The sequence below is a fragment of the Peromyscus eremicus genome, unplaced genomic scaffold, assembly GCF_949786415.1.
Source record: "Peromyscus eremicus unplaced genomic scaffold, PerEre_H2_v1 PerEre#2#unplaced_432, whole genome shotgun sequence".
Lineage (NCBI taxonomy): Eukaryota > Metazoa > Chordata > Mammalia > Rodentia > Cricetidae > Peromyscus > Peromyscus eremicus.
Window position 1 is genome coordinate 208,752 of NW_026734668.1, and position 13,553 is coordinate 222,304.

A 13,553-nucleotide genomic window follows, 5' to 3' on the forward strand; every position below is an offset into this window, starting at 1 on the left:
ACATGGAAATGAGACTGCCCAGCAGGTAGGAAGAGGGAGATGAAGACCATGCTTCCAAGAGAGTGTGTGATGGCATGAGGGACACCCCCCTCCAGCACTTCTTTGCAGAGATCTCCTGAGCTCCCACTATGCTGGCTGCAGAGTTGGAGGCCGGCCACCTGCATCGCCCTAAGCCCCGCCTCCTCCATGGCCCTAAGCCCTATTGCTGCTTCCTTGGTTCCTGCCTGCTTCAGTTCAGTACATTGTGCTCAACCAGTGGATACATTTCTGGTGTGTGGCCTGTGTCCCAAATCCCGCCCCTCGGAACTTTCTTTGTTTCTTCCTTTGCTTTTTATCTTCACTCTGGCCAGATCAGCAGCCTGAACGCAAGTTCTGCTGGCTGAACTGAAAATGCAGAGGTCTTCGGTTATACGGTGAGTTCTCCTTCCGTGGGGTTTCCACGGACAAAAGTGCTCACGAAGCCTGCCTGTGGTAGCTGCATTGAGTTAGGACTGAGATGTTTTTCAATGCCCTCACAAGGTGCATGGCCCAAATGGTTCATAAAACCCGAGAGCAAGGGCTGGCCTTGGCGCCCTAAGGCCAGAAGGCCTGGACCCTAGTTTTTCTTTGTGAGGGGTTTGCTCTGCACAGGTTACCTGCATATCTGCTCCTAAGTGCTTCTGGTGAAAGATGGAAAGTATTTGGTGGCCTGCAATGTGCAGGACAGTCGTCAGGGGTCCAGACATAGGTTTTTAAATTTAGCACTTTACACTTAGAATTGTGATTGTTATGGGTTATGTCCTGCACGTTGTTGGAGCCATTGACCTTTGTTTGCTTCTTTTTCCTTAAGGGCATCCACTTTTTTTCTGTGTCATTATTGTGTAATTATGGTAGAGCCTTGTTGTGCTGTTCGTGGCCTTCCTTCGATTTCAGTGCTGTGTGTGTCCTGTCCTAAGGTGACTCCGTGCCTTGGTGCTTACCACCATGTTGTAGGATGATAGCGAATTTCCAGAGTTCAGTCCTCCATCTTTGTCCTCATCCAAATGTCGTTAGCCATTTTGTGTCGTATGCATTGCTAGAGAACTTTGAGCAATAACTTTTCCTTTTATTGATGATTACAGAGTGGAAATCCTGACCTTTTGAATGTTTTGATCAGTGAGCACAGTATACCTTTCAGTGATTGTTCCAATATTCTTAACAGATATTTTCTTTATTTTAGTATTATTAAAGATGTCATTTTAAACACTTTGAGCCTCCAGTTAATTATTTCTAATATATTGAATTTTAGTGGGTTTGTGCCTACTAAATTTTCTGTTCAAATACCTTGTACAGCATTTCAAACATTTACAGATGACTTTTATCCAGAATGTGAAGTATTTTCTGTATCAAATATTATGTCACTTTTAAAGGAAGAAAATCCCGAGATTTTTTTCAATGAAATGCAGTTAAGCATTCATAATTGATCAAAGTGCAGAAAACATTGTTTTTGGAAAGTTCAGCCATAAATGGGACATTTGTATCATATGCTCCCCTTTCCCTCCACTCCTTCCCCCACTCCCCTCTTCCCTGTCCCCCACCCCACCAAGGTTCAGAGAATACTTGAAAGAGGAGGCAGGGATATTTTGAGACTAAACGTCAGGAAAGACCAGGGCAAAACAGTGTCTTCTGCTCTTGACGGGACCACTGTACTTGTGAACTCATAGCACAGATCTTGCAGACTATCAAGCCAGTCACTAATCTAGCATGATTGGGCGAGGGGGTCATGAGTCTCCACACCTGCCTGAGGACTTATGGACAGCTGATAGCCCTGGGGGCTAGGGAGAATTGGCTTTCTCTAAAGTGTGGCCTCAGTGAGTCAGCCATGCTCCTGTGGATGGTGCCACACTCAGGATGGCACATGGCATCTTGGTGGATGGTTAAAGAAGAAGAAAGAGGACACAAAGTTTGGAGGGTGGGAAGGTAGATGGTGGACATAGGAAGAGTTAGGGGAGGAGCGGGTGTGAATAGGTTAAAAAATGCATTATATTAACATGTCTCACAAGGTTGATGAAAATACTATACACAGAAAGAGGACATGGTGGGGGTGGGGGTGGGTCTGGGAGGAACTAGGGGAGGAGTCAGGTAGAATATGATCAAAATACATTGTGCGCATATATGAAATTATCAAAGAATTAATAAAAATATTATAGTAAAGTACATAACTAAAAGACAGTCTTTTACTTCCTCTCTTTCAATCTATATGCCTTTTATTCATTTTGATGGGTTTTTTTGTCCCTATGTGCCAGCTATGGCCTAAAGTTTAATGTGTGCATATGGTTAGAGGTCTGTATAGAGAGATATTGTGGCTCATTTCTGAATTTTTGGTTGGAGTATTCTAGTCTGTCTTTTCAGTATCACGTGTTTTCTGTCATCAACACAATCTAATTCATGGACACATGTGTATAGACTTACATACACCCAAGTGGAAGAGACAGCATTCAGAGAAAGAAAAGAAACTAAAGGTGGTGGAAACGAGAGTAATGAAGGAAAGTAAAGATGAATGTCATGTTTTCTCATGTGTAGAGTCTACATTTAAGTGTGTGTGTGTGTGTGTGTGTAACGTGAAAGTAGAAGAACTGTTTGTGTGTAAGAAGAGGACTGGGTGGAACATGAGTAATGGAGGGCAATGGAGGTATGTATGAGTAAAGTACAGTGGTAAACATGTGTGAAAATGTCATAACTAATCCATCATTTTGAATATTAAATAAAAATTATAAAAATAATATTAAGATTATATATATTATTGAAAAAGAATTATTTATCTTTTCACCAGTAAGTATGTTTCTAGCGTAGCCAAGGCTGGCCTCAAACCTGTTGGAATCCAGTTGTCTGAACCTTCTGAATGCTAGGATATAGGCATATGCCACCAGACCCTGCTTTAGTATTGGCATTTAAATGGAAATTGTCTTGCATTCCTAGGGTAAACTATGCTTGATATTGGGTATTTTTCATCCATTCTTGGATTCAAATTGCTAAAATTTCATGAGAGAGGTTTGCATCTAATGTTCATAAGGAATACTGGCCAGTAATTCTTCCTATACCATCTTTTACTTCTTCTTAAAAGTAGTGTTGAACTTGTTAACTAAATTGGGAAGTTCTTTCTTTCACTTTCTAAAAAAGCTCTTGTCAGATTGCTGTAGCATTTTGTTCATTGGACATAATTAAATACCAGTTATGCTTGAGGCATTTACTGAGCCAATGAATAACGTATGACATTTCAATGAGGCAAGTTATAATGACTGGTGCAACTTGGGAGACTCAGCCTAGTCCCAACACACCAGCAGATTGCTTGTTCAAATAAGGGGATAAAAGCATTTTTGCCTCTTAAGTCTTGGGAGTGTCAAAATTGTGCCTTATTTTCCTGTGTGTAGTGTCTGGGAAAGGAAAGGATCAAGCTTCTGCTATATGTAACTAACATTAGGTCTTCAATCCCCCCTGCTTTAGGGAACTACGTAAGGCCTTGTCTGTTGTGAGTGCCTCCAAGAAGAAGCAGGGTATACTGATAAAGAGACGCCTGCTTCGGAGACAGAGAAGGATTATGGCTGCTGCCCCTAAATCGCACATTCATGTCAAGAAATTGACTGTGGAAGAAGGAGTTTGCAGTAAGTGTCTTTCACTAGATAGGGGACCTGAACTTGGGGAAGAAGCATGAGTATTTCTGTTACTAGTCCCATCGCTGACTTGCAGTGTGACCTTTAGCAAGAACTCTCTGGTGTGTAAAAAAAGAATCATTGTCAGGTACCAAGTGTTTCCAGGAAGGAATGATTTGGCAAGGCATTGGGGAGCCGAAAAGTTCAATAATAACATGAGGCTTCAGTGTGGGTATGGGGTGTTTTTATAAAGGAGATGGTAGGGGAGGAAGTCTCAGTCCAAATGTGACTATTATTTTATAGCTGGAAAGAACACTGTACGTCAGCTCCAGGCCCAGGTTGACACAGCAACCCAGGAGGTAAGAAGAGCCTGTTGCCCAAGGGGGATTTCCCCATCAGCCATTGCCCACACCCTTTCTACTATATCCCGAAGACAGTTTCCATTTCTAACCCTATGACCTACTCCTCTTGTGGCACTGGAAAAATCACTTCTCCCTGGACCTCAGTATTCTCAAATCAGAGTAAAAGGTAAGGCTGGATGGTCTTCAAGGTTTCCACAGCTCTGAATTCTGTGTTCTTATTTTCATACAAAACTATACTCATCCTTTATCTCTCTGTGAACATCTGGGTGCTTGATCCTCATTTTTTATCTCTGCCCCTTCAGGAAAGTTCTCAAGGGCCTGTGCTGCTGAGTCAGCTCCCAGAACCAACATCTGTGCCGTATACTCCAGAGACCATGGGGCAACAACTGACGGTTTCCCTTTCTGGGGAGCCCCATGGGCCCTCTGCCATGGCAAGCATGTGAGTAGGACCAGGAACACCGAATGCACTGCGTTTGCAGATTTCCAACCTTGCGCCTAGTGCCATGGGAGCTAGTAGCATCAGGAGGATTGACAACAGGAAGAAGGAAGCAGACGAGTAGGGGAAGGAGAAATCAGCAAGAGCAGAGGACTCTCAGCTTTGACAATTTCTATCCATGAGGGTCTGGACAAGTGAATATTTTTCCAAGTCTCTGTGTTCCCAGCAAGCGTGTTGGTGAACATAGTCTACATCTTAGTACGAACACAAGGTGTACCACATAGTAAGCCTTCAAAGTGTTGAGAATGTCATTACTTTTTGACAGATGGAAAAGGAAGGTCCTGTTGAAATCTGGGAGCGTTATAAGGAGGGCCACAGGGCCTCAGGGGAATGAACAAAGGACAGCAGGAAAGAATCGCTAGAGGTGAACCTGAATTGTCTTTCATGGCCAGAGGGGATTGGGTAAAGAGGAGGCAAGATGCAACTACTGAAAAGGGATGGTACTCACATGCCTTAGCCACTTTCAGACTAAAACACAGACACTGCGCTTCCTCATCCTCATCTTCACGGTAGCCCAGGGAGGAAAAAGCCAGCACAAAGTATTGTCTCTGAGATGCAGTAAAAGAGGGACTAAAAGGAAAATGAATCAACCAATAGAAAGGGCTTGCCCAAAGCCTGAGGATAAATATCCATGCAATCATTTGGATTCCCAAATCTTGGTATTGCAAATACCTGCTACTCTGTCTACTGGTAGTATATTTCCACGAGAACTTTTAATCCCCTAGCCCTTCCTCTTCTTCTTCCAGGTACCCAAGCCTGATTCTTCAGCCCTGTGCCACTGCTGACTCTATGCTACTGCAGCCACAGGTCCTGGCAAAGACATGGGATTCAGAACAGTGGGAGGCAATAAGCTTTGGAGACATGGACACAAGTAGACTGGGCAGGGCGAGGGGCAGCTGGGAGAAACTGGGTGCTAGAGGGTCACTTGTCATAGAAGAGGACACACGTTGCCCTAGTCTTTATTCTCTCACACCCTCTCTCCTGCAGAGCCCCAGTGCCTCCAACCAGGCTTCGGTTTCTGCTACCTTGGAGTGGCAGGAGATGCTGGAGGCTGCTGAAGCTCTGCTGGCTCTGAAGAATTCTTCGCAGACACGTCACCAGCCCTGTGGCATGCCAGGTATGTAAGGGTATTTGGCAGATGGGAAGCTGTGTGATGACATCACCAGCCCTGTGGCATGCCAGGTATGTAGGGAAGCTGTGTGAGGAGCTATAGGAACCCAGAGTTGGTGGTTTGAACTGTCTTGGAGCCAAGCACTCAAGTTCCTAAGACTGACTTGAGAGATGATGCCTAGGGGCTACTCAGTGACTCTTCAGGTTACCAAAGGTTTTACTCTATAAAAATTGTCCAGTGCGCTGACATCAAGAAACAGGTAGGCTGAGGTCCCTGAGATAGCAAAGTCGTGCTCCAGGGGAGAAAGGTATATCAAGTAGAAAGAATAGAACTGGGTATAATGGTTCCCAATGCATGGTTGTGTCCCAGTGTAGACTGAGATGGACTGGGAGGACATGCACAGGGGATAAGGGTCTGAAATGGAACAAGATCATGATGATGACTTCAGGGAATTCCCCATGTAGATACAGAACCTAGACACCCTTATCAGGCTGAATTTTGCCAGTGAATTTCATTGGCCAACACAAAACAGGAAAGGCTTCATGAGATCAGAGGAGTATTATTATATGGCCGGGGAGGCTGAGATGGAGTCTGGATACTGCTGAGACAAAAACACCAATGGATATTGGTTTGTGGGTAGGAAGCCACTCTGGGTGGACATGCTGGAACAAAAGGCAATTAATAAAGCTTGAGAGATTAATTGTCACTGAGGTCTAGCAGAGTGGGTGATGTAGGCTAGGCCAGCAAATTTTCAGGGTGAGGAGATAGAGAATTTCCTCGACTCAGTGAGGATCATATCTAGAAACCCCAGGTTTGACCAAAAGGGACTGCTGCCTGAGGGACAGTAGAGCTAAGAGCAGAGATAAGGAATTCTGATGGGGATAGGGATATTCCTGGAGACCCAAGAAAAGTAAAGAGAAAGCCGAGGAGAGTATCATGTGTGTGACTTGGCTCTGATCTTTGTCTTTCTGTCTTCAGGTCCTGCTGGAGAGAGGGGACTGCAGCTGGCCAGCCCCTCTATGCCACCCAGGCCTGCCAGCTCTGGTTCGCTGCCTTCTGGACATCTCGATTGCATGTCCCTCTTGACCTAAGAACCCAGACTACGAGGCCTCGCTAGAGCACTGCCTGTTTGATTCCTGTTTCTGAACTTGCAAAATGGCTCCTGTCCAAAGTGCTTAATGTGTTTTTTAAGCATTCAGGTATTTTATAAGCTTTCAGATCCTTTTTATGATATAGGGCAATTACTTGGCTTTCCTATGTTCTTTATCCCCATCCCTTATTTCTTTGGAAGCTGGGGCTTTTTATGTGTCTTATAAAATGCTTTGTGCAATCAAATATGATCAATCAATCAATCTCTCGGTGGGGTTCTGAGTGATAGCAATGCCAGTGTTTTCCTTTGTGTGCACTTGCACACTGATCTGTGCACTACTGTACTGACATACGTATGTGGAAACATGAGTATTTTCACACTGCATATAGATTTGTGTCTACCAAAAATAAATAATTTTATAAGGCACTAAGAAGTATGGGTTGTTTGTTAAGCGGCATATGGTAAATAATCAGTTAGCTAAAAATGTCCTCTATCAAAGCATCAAGCAAGAGGCTTCAAAAGAGCAAATATCAGTCACAATGTCTTTCAGAATTGCACAGCCCCTTGGTTTGTTACCCAAGTCATCCCTGGATGAGGTTCTGCATCCTCTAACAATGTTCAAACTCAGACGGACTGAAATTTCAGCCGGACTTTGTTGATGCACTCGTTCTCCCTCTTTCTTTCCATGCCTTTCCTCATTTCATCACAAGTGATTGATGATGACACCTGTTCCTACTATGCCTTTTTATCCTGATGCTCTGTTCATCAGAATTCTGATAGTCTCCATCTGACGGTGGAAAAGTCAACATGCAAAATCAGTTAGGATATGGAGGAAGACTGAAGAACATCTCATTTCTATTGTACTCCCTTGACCAATTACATGGATGAATGATCCCTAAGTCCTTTCATTCCCAGTGACAGATGATTAAAGTCAAGTATTTCTGAAGGAGTATGTGAGGAAGGGCCAAGGTCCTGCCATACAGTGACGCCCTCACCACGTGTTGATCCTATAGCTGAGTTATTACTTCTGCATTTGTAGGCACCACTAGGCAGTTTCCCATTCTGAGTGCACAGAGGTGTGTATGGTAAGTGCAATTCTTGTATGATTTTTTTTTTTTTGGTTTTTCAAGACAGGGTTTCTCTGTGTAGCTTTTGGAGCCTGTCCTGGAACTCACTTTGTAGACCAGGCTGGCCTCAAACTCACAGATCCACCTGCCTCTGCTTCCTGCGTGATGGGATTAAAGGCATGCGCCACCACCATCCAGGTTCTTGTATGATTTTTAAACCATTATTAGTATTTAACTTTTTATTTGAAATTTATTTAAGATTTATATTCAGATATTGTATGAAGATGACATCCAGTTATACAGATACCATGTTAAACATTTTCCAAAATAGGTGGCATTCATATTATGATAATCAAGAATACATGAACTCCAAGACCCATGAGAAGTGTAGAGGTCAGTTGAAAAGCCACAGCATATAGGTCATGATAAAAACAAGAAAGAATTCTAGCAATGGGTGTAGGAAAATTTTCGAGTATGTCTCTCTCTGCCCCTATCTCTACTATACATAATGTAGAACAAGTAGGAGAAATCTGGAACACTTAGCCCCTGTACTGGTACTGACATGGTAGATGGGCCTATGGATTCAATGGTCTGGGTTATATAGCAGCTATATGACAAACTAGTTTCTATCCTGCCTGACTTGGAAGGCTGAAGGAAATTGATTGGCCGTTGGAAGCCCCTCTCAACAGGCCAGCAACATTTAGGAGCTGCAGGTCTAAGTGCAGGTACCATGGGAACAAGAAGCTACGAGAGGTTATACAGATGACTGAGCCTCTGGTCCACTGGCGACAGTCTTCCTATATGCTAAGGCAGTGTGCAGTCTTGGAAAAGTGTTCTCTTTAAACCCTCAAATCCCAACACAACATGAAAAGGCATATATATCAACAATTTCAAAAACAAATTAAAACTCCAGAGGTTACACTGAAAGAAACTCAGGACCAGGAGGGCCATCAGAAAGAATTGAAAAAAATCACCATAACCACGTTTGCTAAGTTAGACGAGAACACAGATAAATAGTCAAAACAACGTTCAAAGTAACAAAAAATGGAGACAGAAGTCCAATTTTGAAGCCTCACATCTGATATTTTTGTTTTGCATTTTCATTAGATCTTTTTATTTTATTAATTTTATTTTATGTGTGAGTGTTTTGCCTGATTGTATTCTTATGTTCCACATCGGTGTTTAGTGCCCATGGAGCTTCAAAAGATGGTAGGAGTTCCCCTAGAACTGGAGTTACAGATGGTTGTGAGCCTCCATGTGGGTGATGGGAACCAAATGCAGGTACTCTGCAAGAACAGGTGTCTTCTCTCCAGGCCCTACACTTTCTGATTTTAAACCACAGTATAAAGTTAGTTATCCCAATATTCTGGTATTGGGCATACAAAAAAGACAAACAGTCCAGGAGAATACCATAGTGTCCAGAAATAAATCTCCATCCATATGGTTAAGTGACCTTTGACAGGGGTGCCAAGCCCAGTGGATGAGGGACAGTCCTGCCTCAATAAGACACATTGGAAACTACATAGAGAGAATGCAGTTGGTCCATTACATCATCTAAAAATTACCTAAAAGGAATTAAGACACAAGAAGGAAAAAAAAAGTTGCTGAGTTTAAATTTGTCTGCCTTTTCTCAGAACAAGATGAAAATGAAATATTCCTGCTGTTTTCATATCAGGCCATCTTTGATTATTGAAACCGTTGCTTTAGAAACAATTTAATTTGTGATCAATTGTGATTGAAATAAACTATTTTATAATAGTTTCATATTTACATAATACTTAATAGTACAATGACTCTCCAAATTTGTATAGCAGTTGTATCACTTTTGAAGTAATGTTCACACATATCCATGTATGGGTATTGATCACTTTGTCTGCAAATGGAAGAACAATTTGAATTATTAATTTAATACCTGTGTAAAGCAAGCAGAACAAAACAATACAAGATATAGCATCAATATATGTGGGTTAAGATCCATACCAATAAGAAATGCACCTTTCAGAAGAACACACACAAACAAAACATTAGAAATGTAAATCTTGACACACTTACACATCTATTACAAGAGAATGGAGCAGTGAATAATAGGGAATCAATAAATAACTAAAGTAAAAGATTACATTACACAGTTTGACTACAACCCAATGAAGCACATAAATTATTAATTTTAATCCAGTCCTTAAATTTTGAAGCCTTGGAATCCAAGAAAGCAGGCAACAGAAAAATCCAGAATTGGAATTCTTCACTGAGCATCGGTTGATCATGTAATTTAGATCATTTTCCCCACTGAGGCAACCCATACACAGGCACTGCTAAAAATGACAGGTAGTAAAAACTCCCCAGGTGAAGATCTGGAGAGGTAAACTGCAGAGGTAAACAGATGCACGTCAGGTGCATTCTAGGTATTTGATAAACTGAGGACCTGATAGTGTTCCATGCACCCTCTTGAGGCCAGTAAGACAAAGGAGGCTGAGCCTGCCTGCGCTCTACTGGACAGCAGGGAACACAGAGGGGACATAGCCTATTCACAGGAGCAGCACTGGGAATCGAGGTGGATCTTAAGAACTTCATCTTTGATGTCATATGAAAGTGATAAAGCTGTGGCCCCAAATCCACAGGAAGCAACAGCTGAACATCTCTAGACGAACTGAAAAAATAAGCAAACCTTCAATAACGTTTATATGTTGTATTAATTACTTTTCTGTTGCTATGATAAAACACCATGACCAGGGAATTTAGAGAAGAGTGGGTTTATTTTGGCGTGTGGGTCCAGAGGGTTAAGAGTCTATTATGGCAGGGAAGCATGGCAGCAAGCAGTTGGCCTGGCAGCTGGATCAGGAAACTGAGGGCTCACATCTTGATCTATAAGGAAAAGCAGAGAAAGCAAACTAGAAATGGCCTGAGTCTTTAAACTCTCAAAGACTGCCCCCAGTGACATACTTCCCCCAGCAAGGCCACACTTCCTAAAACTACTGAAACAGTGCCATCAACTGGGGACCAAGTGTTCAGATGCTTGAGACTATGGGGGGACATTTTTCATTCAAACCACGGCATTCCATTCCCTGGCCACCATAGTCCTGTGGGCATATAATAATGCAAAATTCATTTTGTCCAATTTCAAAGGTCCCCACAGCCTTCTACAGTCTCAACACTGTTAAAAATCCAAAGTCTCTACTGAAATTCAAGGCAATTTCTTAATTGCACCCCTGTAAAATAAAAAAAGTAAACTACATATTTCCAATATAAAGTGCCACAGAATGTACATTGCTATTCCAAAATGGAGGACTGGGAGCAGAATAAAGAAATACTGGATCAAAGCAAGACCAAAACCCATCAGGGTAAATGTCAAGTCCTGTAGCTCCATGTCTGATGTTGAGACTTTAATTTCAAAGGGTTAGATGGCCCTACTCCTTCAACTTTGCTGTCCACAACATACAAATCTTTTTGGGACTGGTCCCTATGTTCAGCTCTCTTTGGCCGATATCTCGCAGCTCTAGCATCTCCAGCATCTTGAGATCTCCATCACAACCAATGCTTTAGGTTCACAGATTCACCTAATGGCTTCTCAGGCCTCCATGAAAAGATTCCACTGCCACATATTGCCTGGACTCAGTGAAACCATGGAGGAACATTCCAAAACCCCTTTAATTTTGTATCCTTCATGACTTTAAAGCCAGCATCACATGGACAACACAGCCAAGTTTAGGTGTCATCTTGGGTTGAATGAAATGCTGAAACTGTTAGAAGAACACAGACATCACCCTACAAGATGTAGGTATAGGAAGGGACTTTCTCAATACAACTCTATTTCCTCAGGTATTGGAGCCAACAATTGACAAATGCGACCTCATAAAACTAAAAGGCTTCTGTACAATAAAGGAAATAATCTAGTAAATAGGAAGTCCCTAGAATGGGAGAGAATCCTTGTTTGTTACATATCTGATAGAAGATTACTATCCAGGATATATAAAGAGCTTAGAGCCAAGAAAACAAATGGACTATGGTTCCAAACAATTCTCAAAAGAAGAATAACAGTGGCTAAGAAATATCTTAGCAATTATGGAAATGAAAATTAAAACTACTTTGAGATTTCATCTTACTCCAGTCAGAACAGTTAAGATAAAAAATAACTGACGGCAAATTCTGTTGAACACATGGGGGATCAGGAGCCCTCATTCATTCTTAGTGGAATTGCAAATTGTTGCCGCCTATCTGGACATCAGTGTGGATAATTCTCAAACACTAAAAACAAACCTACCAAGTGACCCAGCTATACCATTCCTACATATGCCCGCAGGACTGGACATTTTACTCCACAGACACTTTGCAGCTATGTTCATTTCCACTCTATTTACAATAGATAAGAAATGGAAGCAATTTCAATGTGGTTCAACTGATAGATGGCTAATGGAAATGTGGTGCACATACACTACGAGATATTATACAGATGTAAAGGAAAATGAAATTTGCAGGTAAATGGATGGATCTAGAAAATATTATATTGAGTGAGGTAACCCAGGCCCAGAAATAAAAGTGCCACATGTTCGCTCTTATTTTTGCATCCTAGCTCTAAATCTTTAGATGTGAGTATAGCAGTTGGAGTAACAGCAAAAAAAAAGTGTGAAAAGGGCTCATGGGGGCAGAGAGCTCTACAAAGAGAAATAATAGGACATAGGTGCTATGAAAAAGGAAATGGGAAAAATGATGGGGGATGGGAGGGCAACATGGAGAGAGAGGGAAAGACATGGAGTAAAAAAACACTAAAGTTGCTTTAAAAGACTATAGGAAATCATATTATTTTATGTTTACTTAAAATTTTCCACACATATGCACATACATATAAAGTTATGCCACTTGGGGATGACAGTGTTTCCTTAAGAATTGTTAATTATGTAATTAAAAAAAAACTGTGCCAGGCATGTGAAACTTCCTTTTGAGTTGTTGGTCAGGGGAGTCCAAAATTATAAGATATGGCCATTGCCATTGGTTGCCTCCTGAAAATTGAAAGTAAGGCCCCATTACTGAAAGATAGCATATACTTTTGGCAGAGGCATTGGAGGAATCAAGATAGAACTGACATGAAAGCCCCTTCCTGAGAACTAACTCATGTATTACTGGAAGAAGTTGTGCAAGCAGCCAAGGGAGAAGAGCCATCAAAAGTTCCACCCAGCTGTAATGCCTGTGAACCCCAACAATGACCAGAACGACAAGATGTCCCCAAAGGTGCACTATCGATCATGTGGCTAACCCACAGCCATCTAATTGGACTGAAGACTCACTCAATTGGAGGGAATTTATGATTGGTTATGTAAACCTAGACCACTCCTCCTAGCTGGTGAAGCCATGAACTCTAGAAGAGAACCCATTGCTGCTACTTTTCTAAATCAGTATAATTTTAACTGCTTTCTAAATACTTACCCTCAACTATTCACAGATAAGTATAGCTCTAACTCCTCGCCAAAGAAGCTTCCCTTGCAGCAAATGGAGACCATTACAGAAAGTCACAACTGGTCAAAATGCAAAGAACAATGGAGTGTGGAGTTTCCAGTCATAATTGATACATATACATTGTGGAAGAGAATGGGGAGAGACTATAAGAGTCAGGACCAGGAAGGGATGTCTATTGTAAGACAGTGTCTTCTATGTGTGACAAGGAAGCTAATCCAGGAAATCTCAATCATATGATTACAGAAGAAGTCATAAAAATGACAACACTGATTGATATGTGAACATGAATAGGGAAATTCTCACTGTTGGAAGGTATTCACCAGGGACGACTACTTGGACATGGGTTTAAGCCAAGAGAAAGTCTTTATTAG

The 13,553-nt window shown here is 41.9% G+C and overlaps 1 protein-coding gene across 1 annotated transcript; it reads left to right on the forward strand.

Annotated features, from left to right (window-relative positions):
- Window positions 1-271: 271 nt before the first annotated feature.
- Window positions 272-7,100, forward strand: LOC131901807 (doublesex- and mab-3-related transcription factor C1-like). Its single transcript, XM_059252880.1, has 7 exons — window positions 272-413; window positions 3,463-3,620; window positions 3,912-3,967; window positions 4,273-4,409; window positions 5,213-5,273; window positions 5,454-5,583; window positions 6,556-7,100. The coding sequence occupies exons 1-7, from the start codon at window positions 391-393 to the stop codon at window positions 6,666-6,668; spliced, it is 678 nt and encodes a 225-aa protein (XP_059108863.1). The 5' UTR covers window positions 272-390; the 3' UTR covers window positions 6,669-7,100.
- Window positions 7,101-13,553: the final 6,453 nt, after the last annotated feature.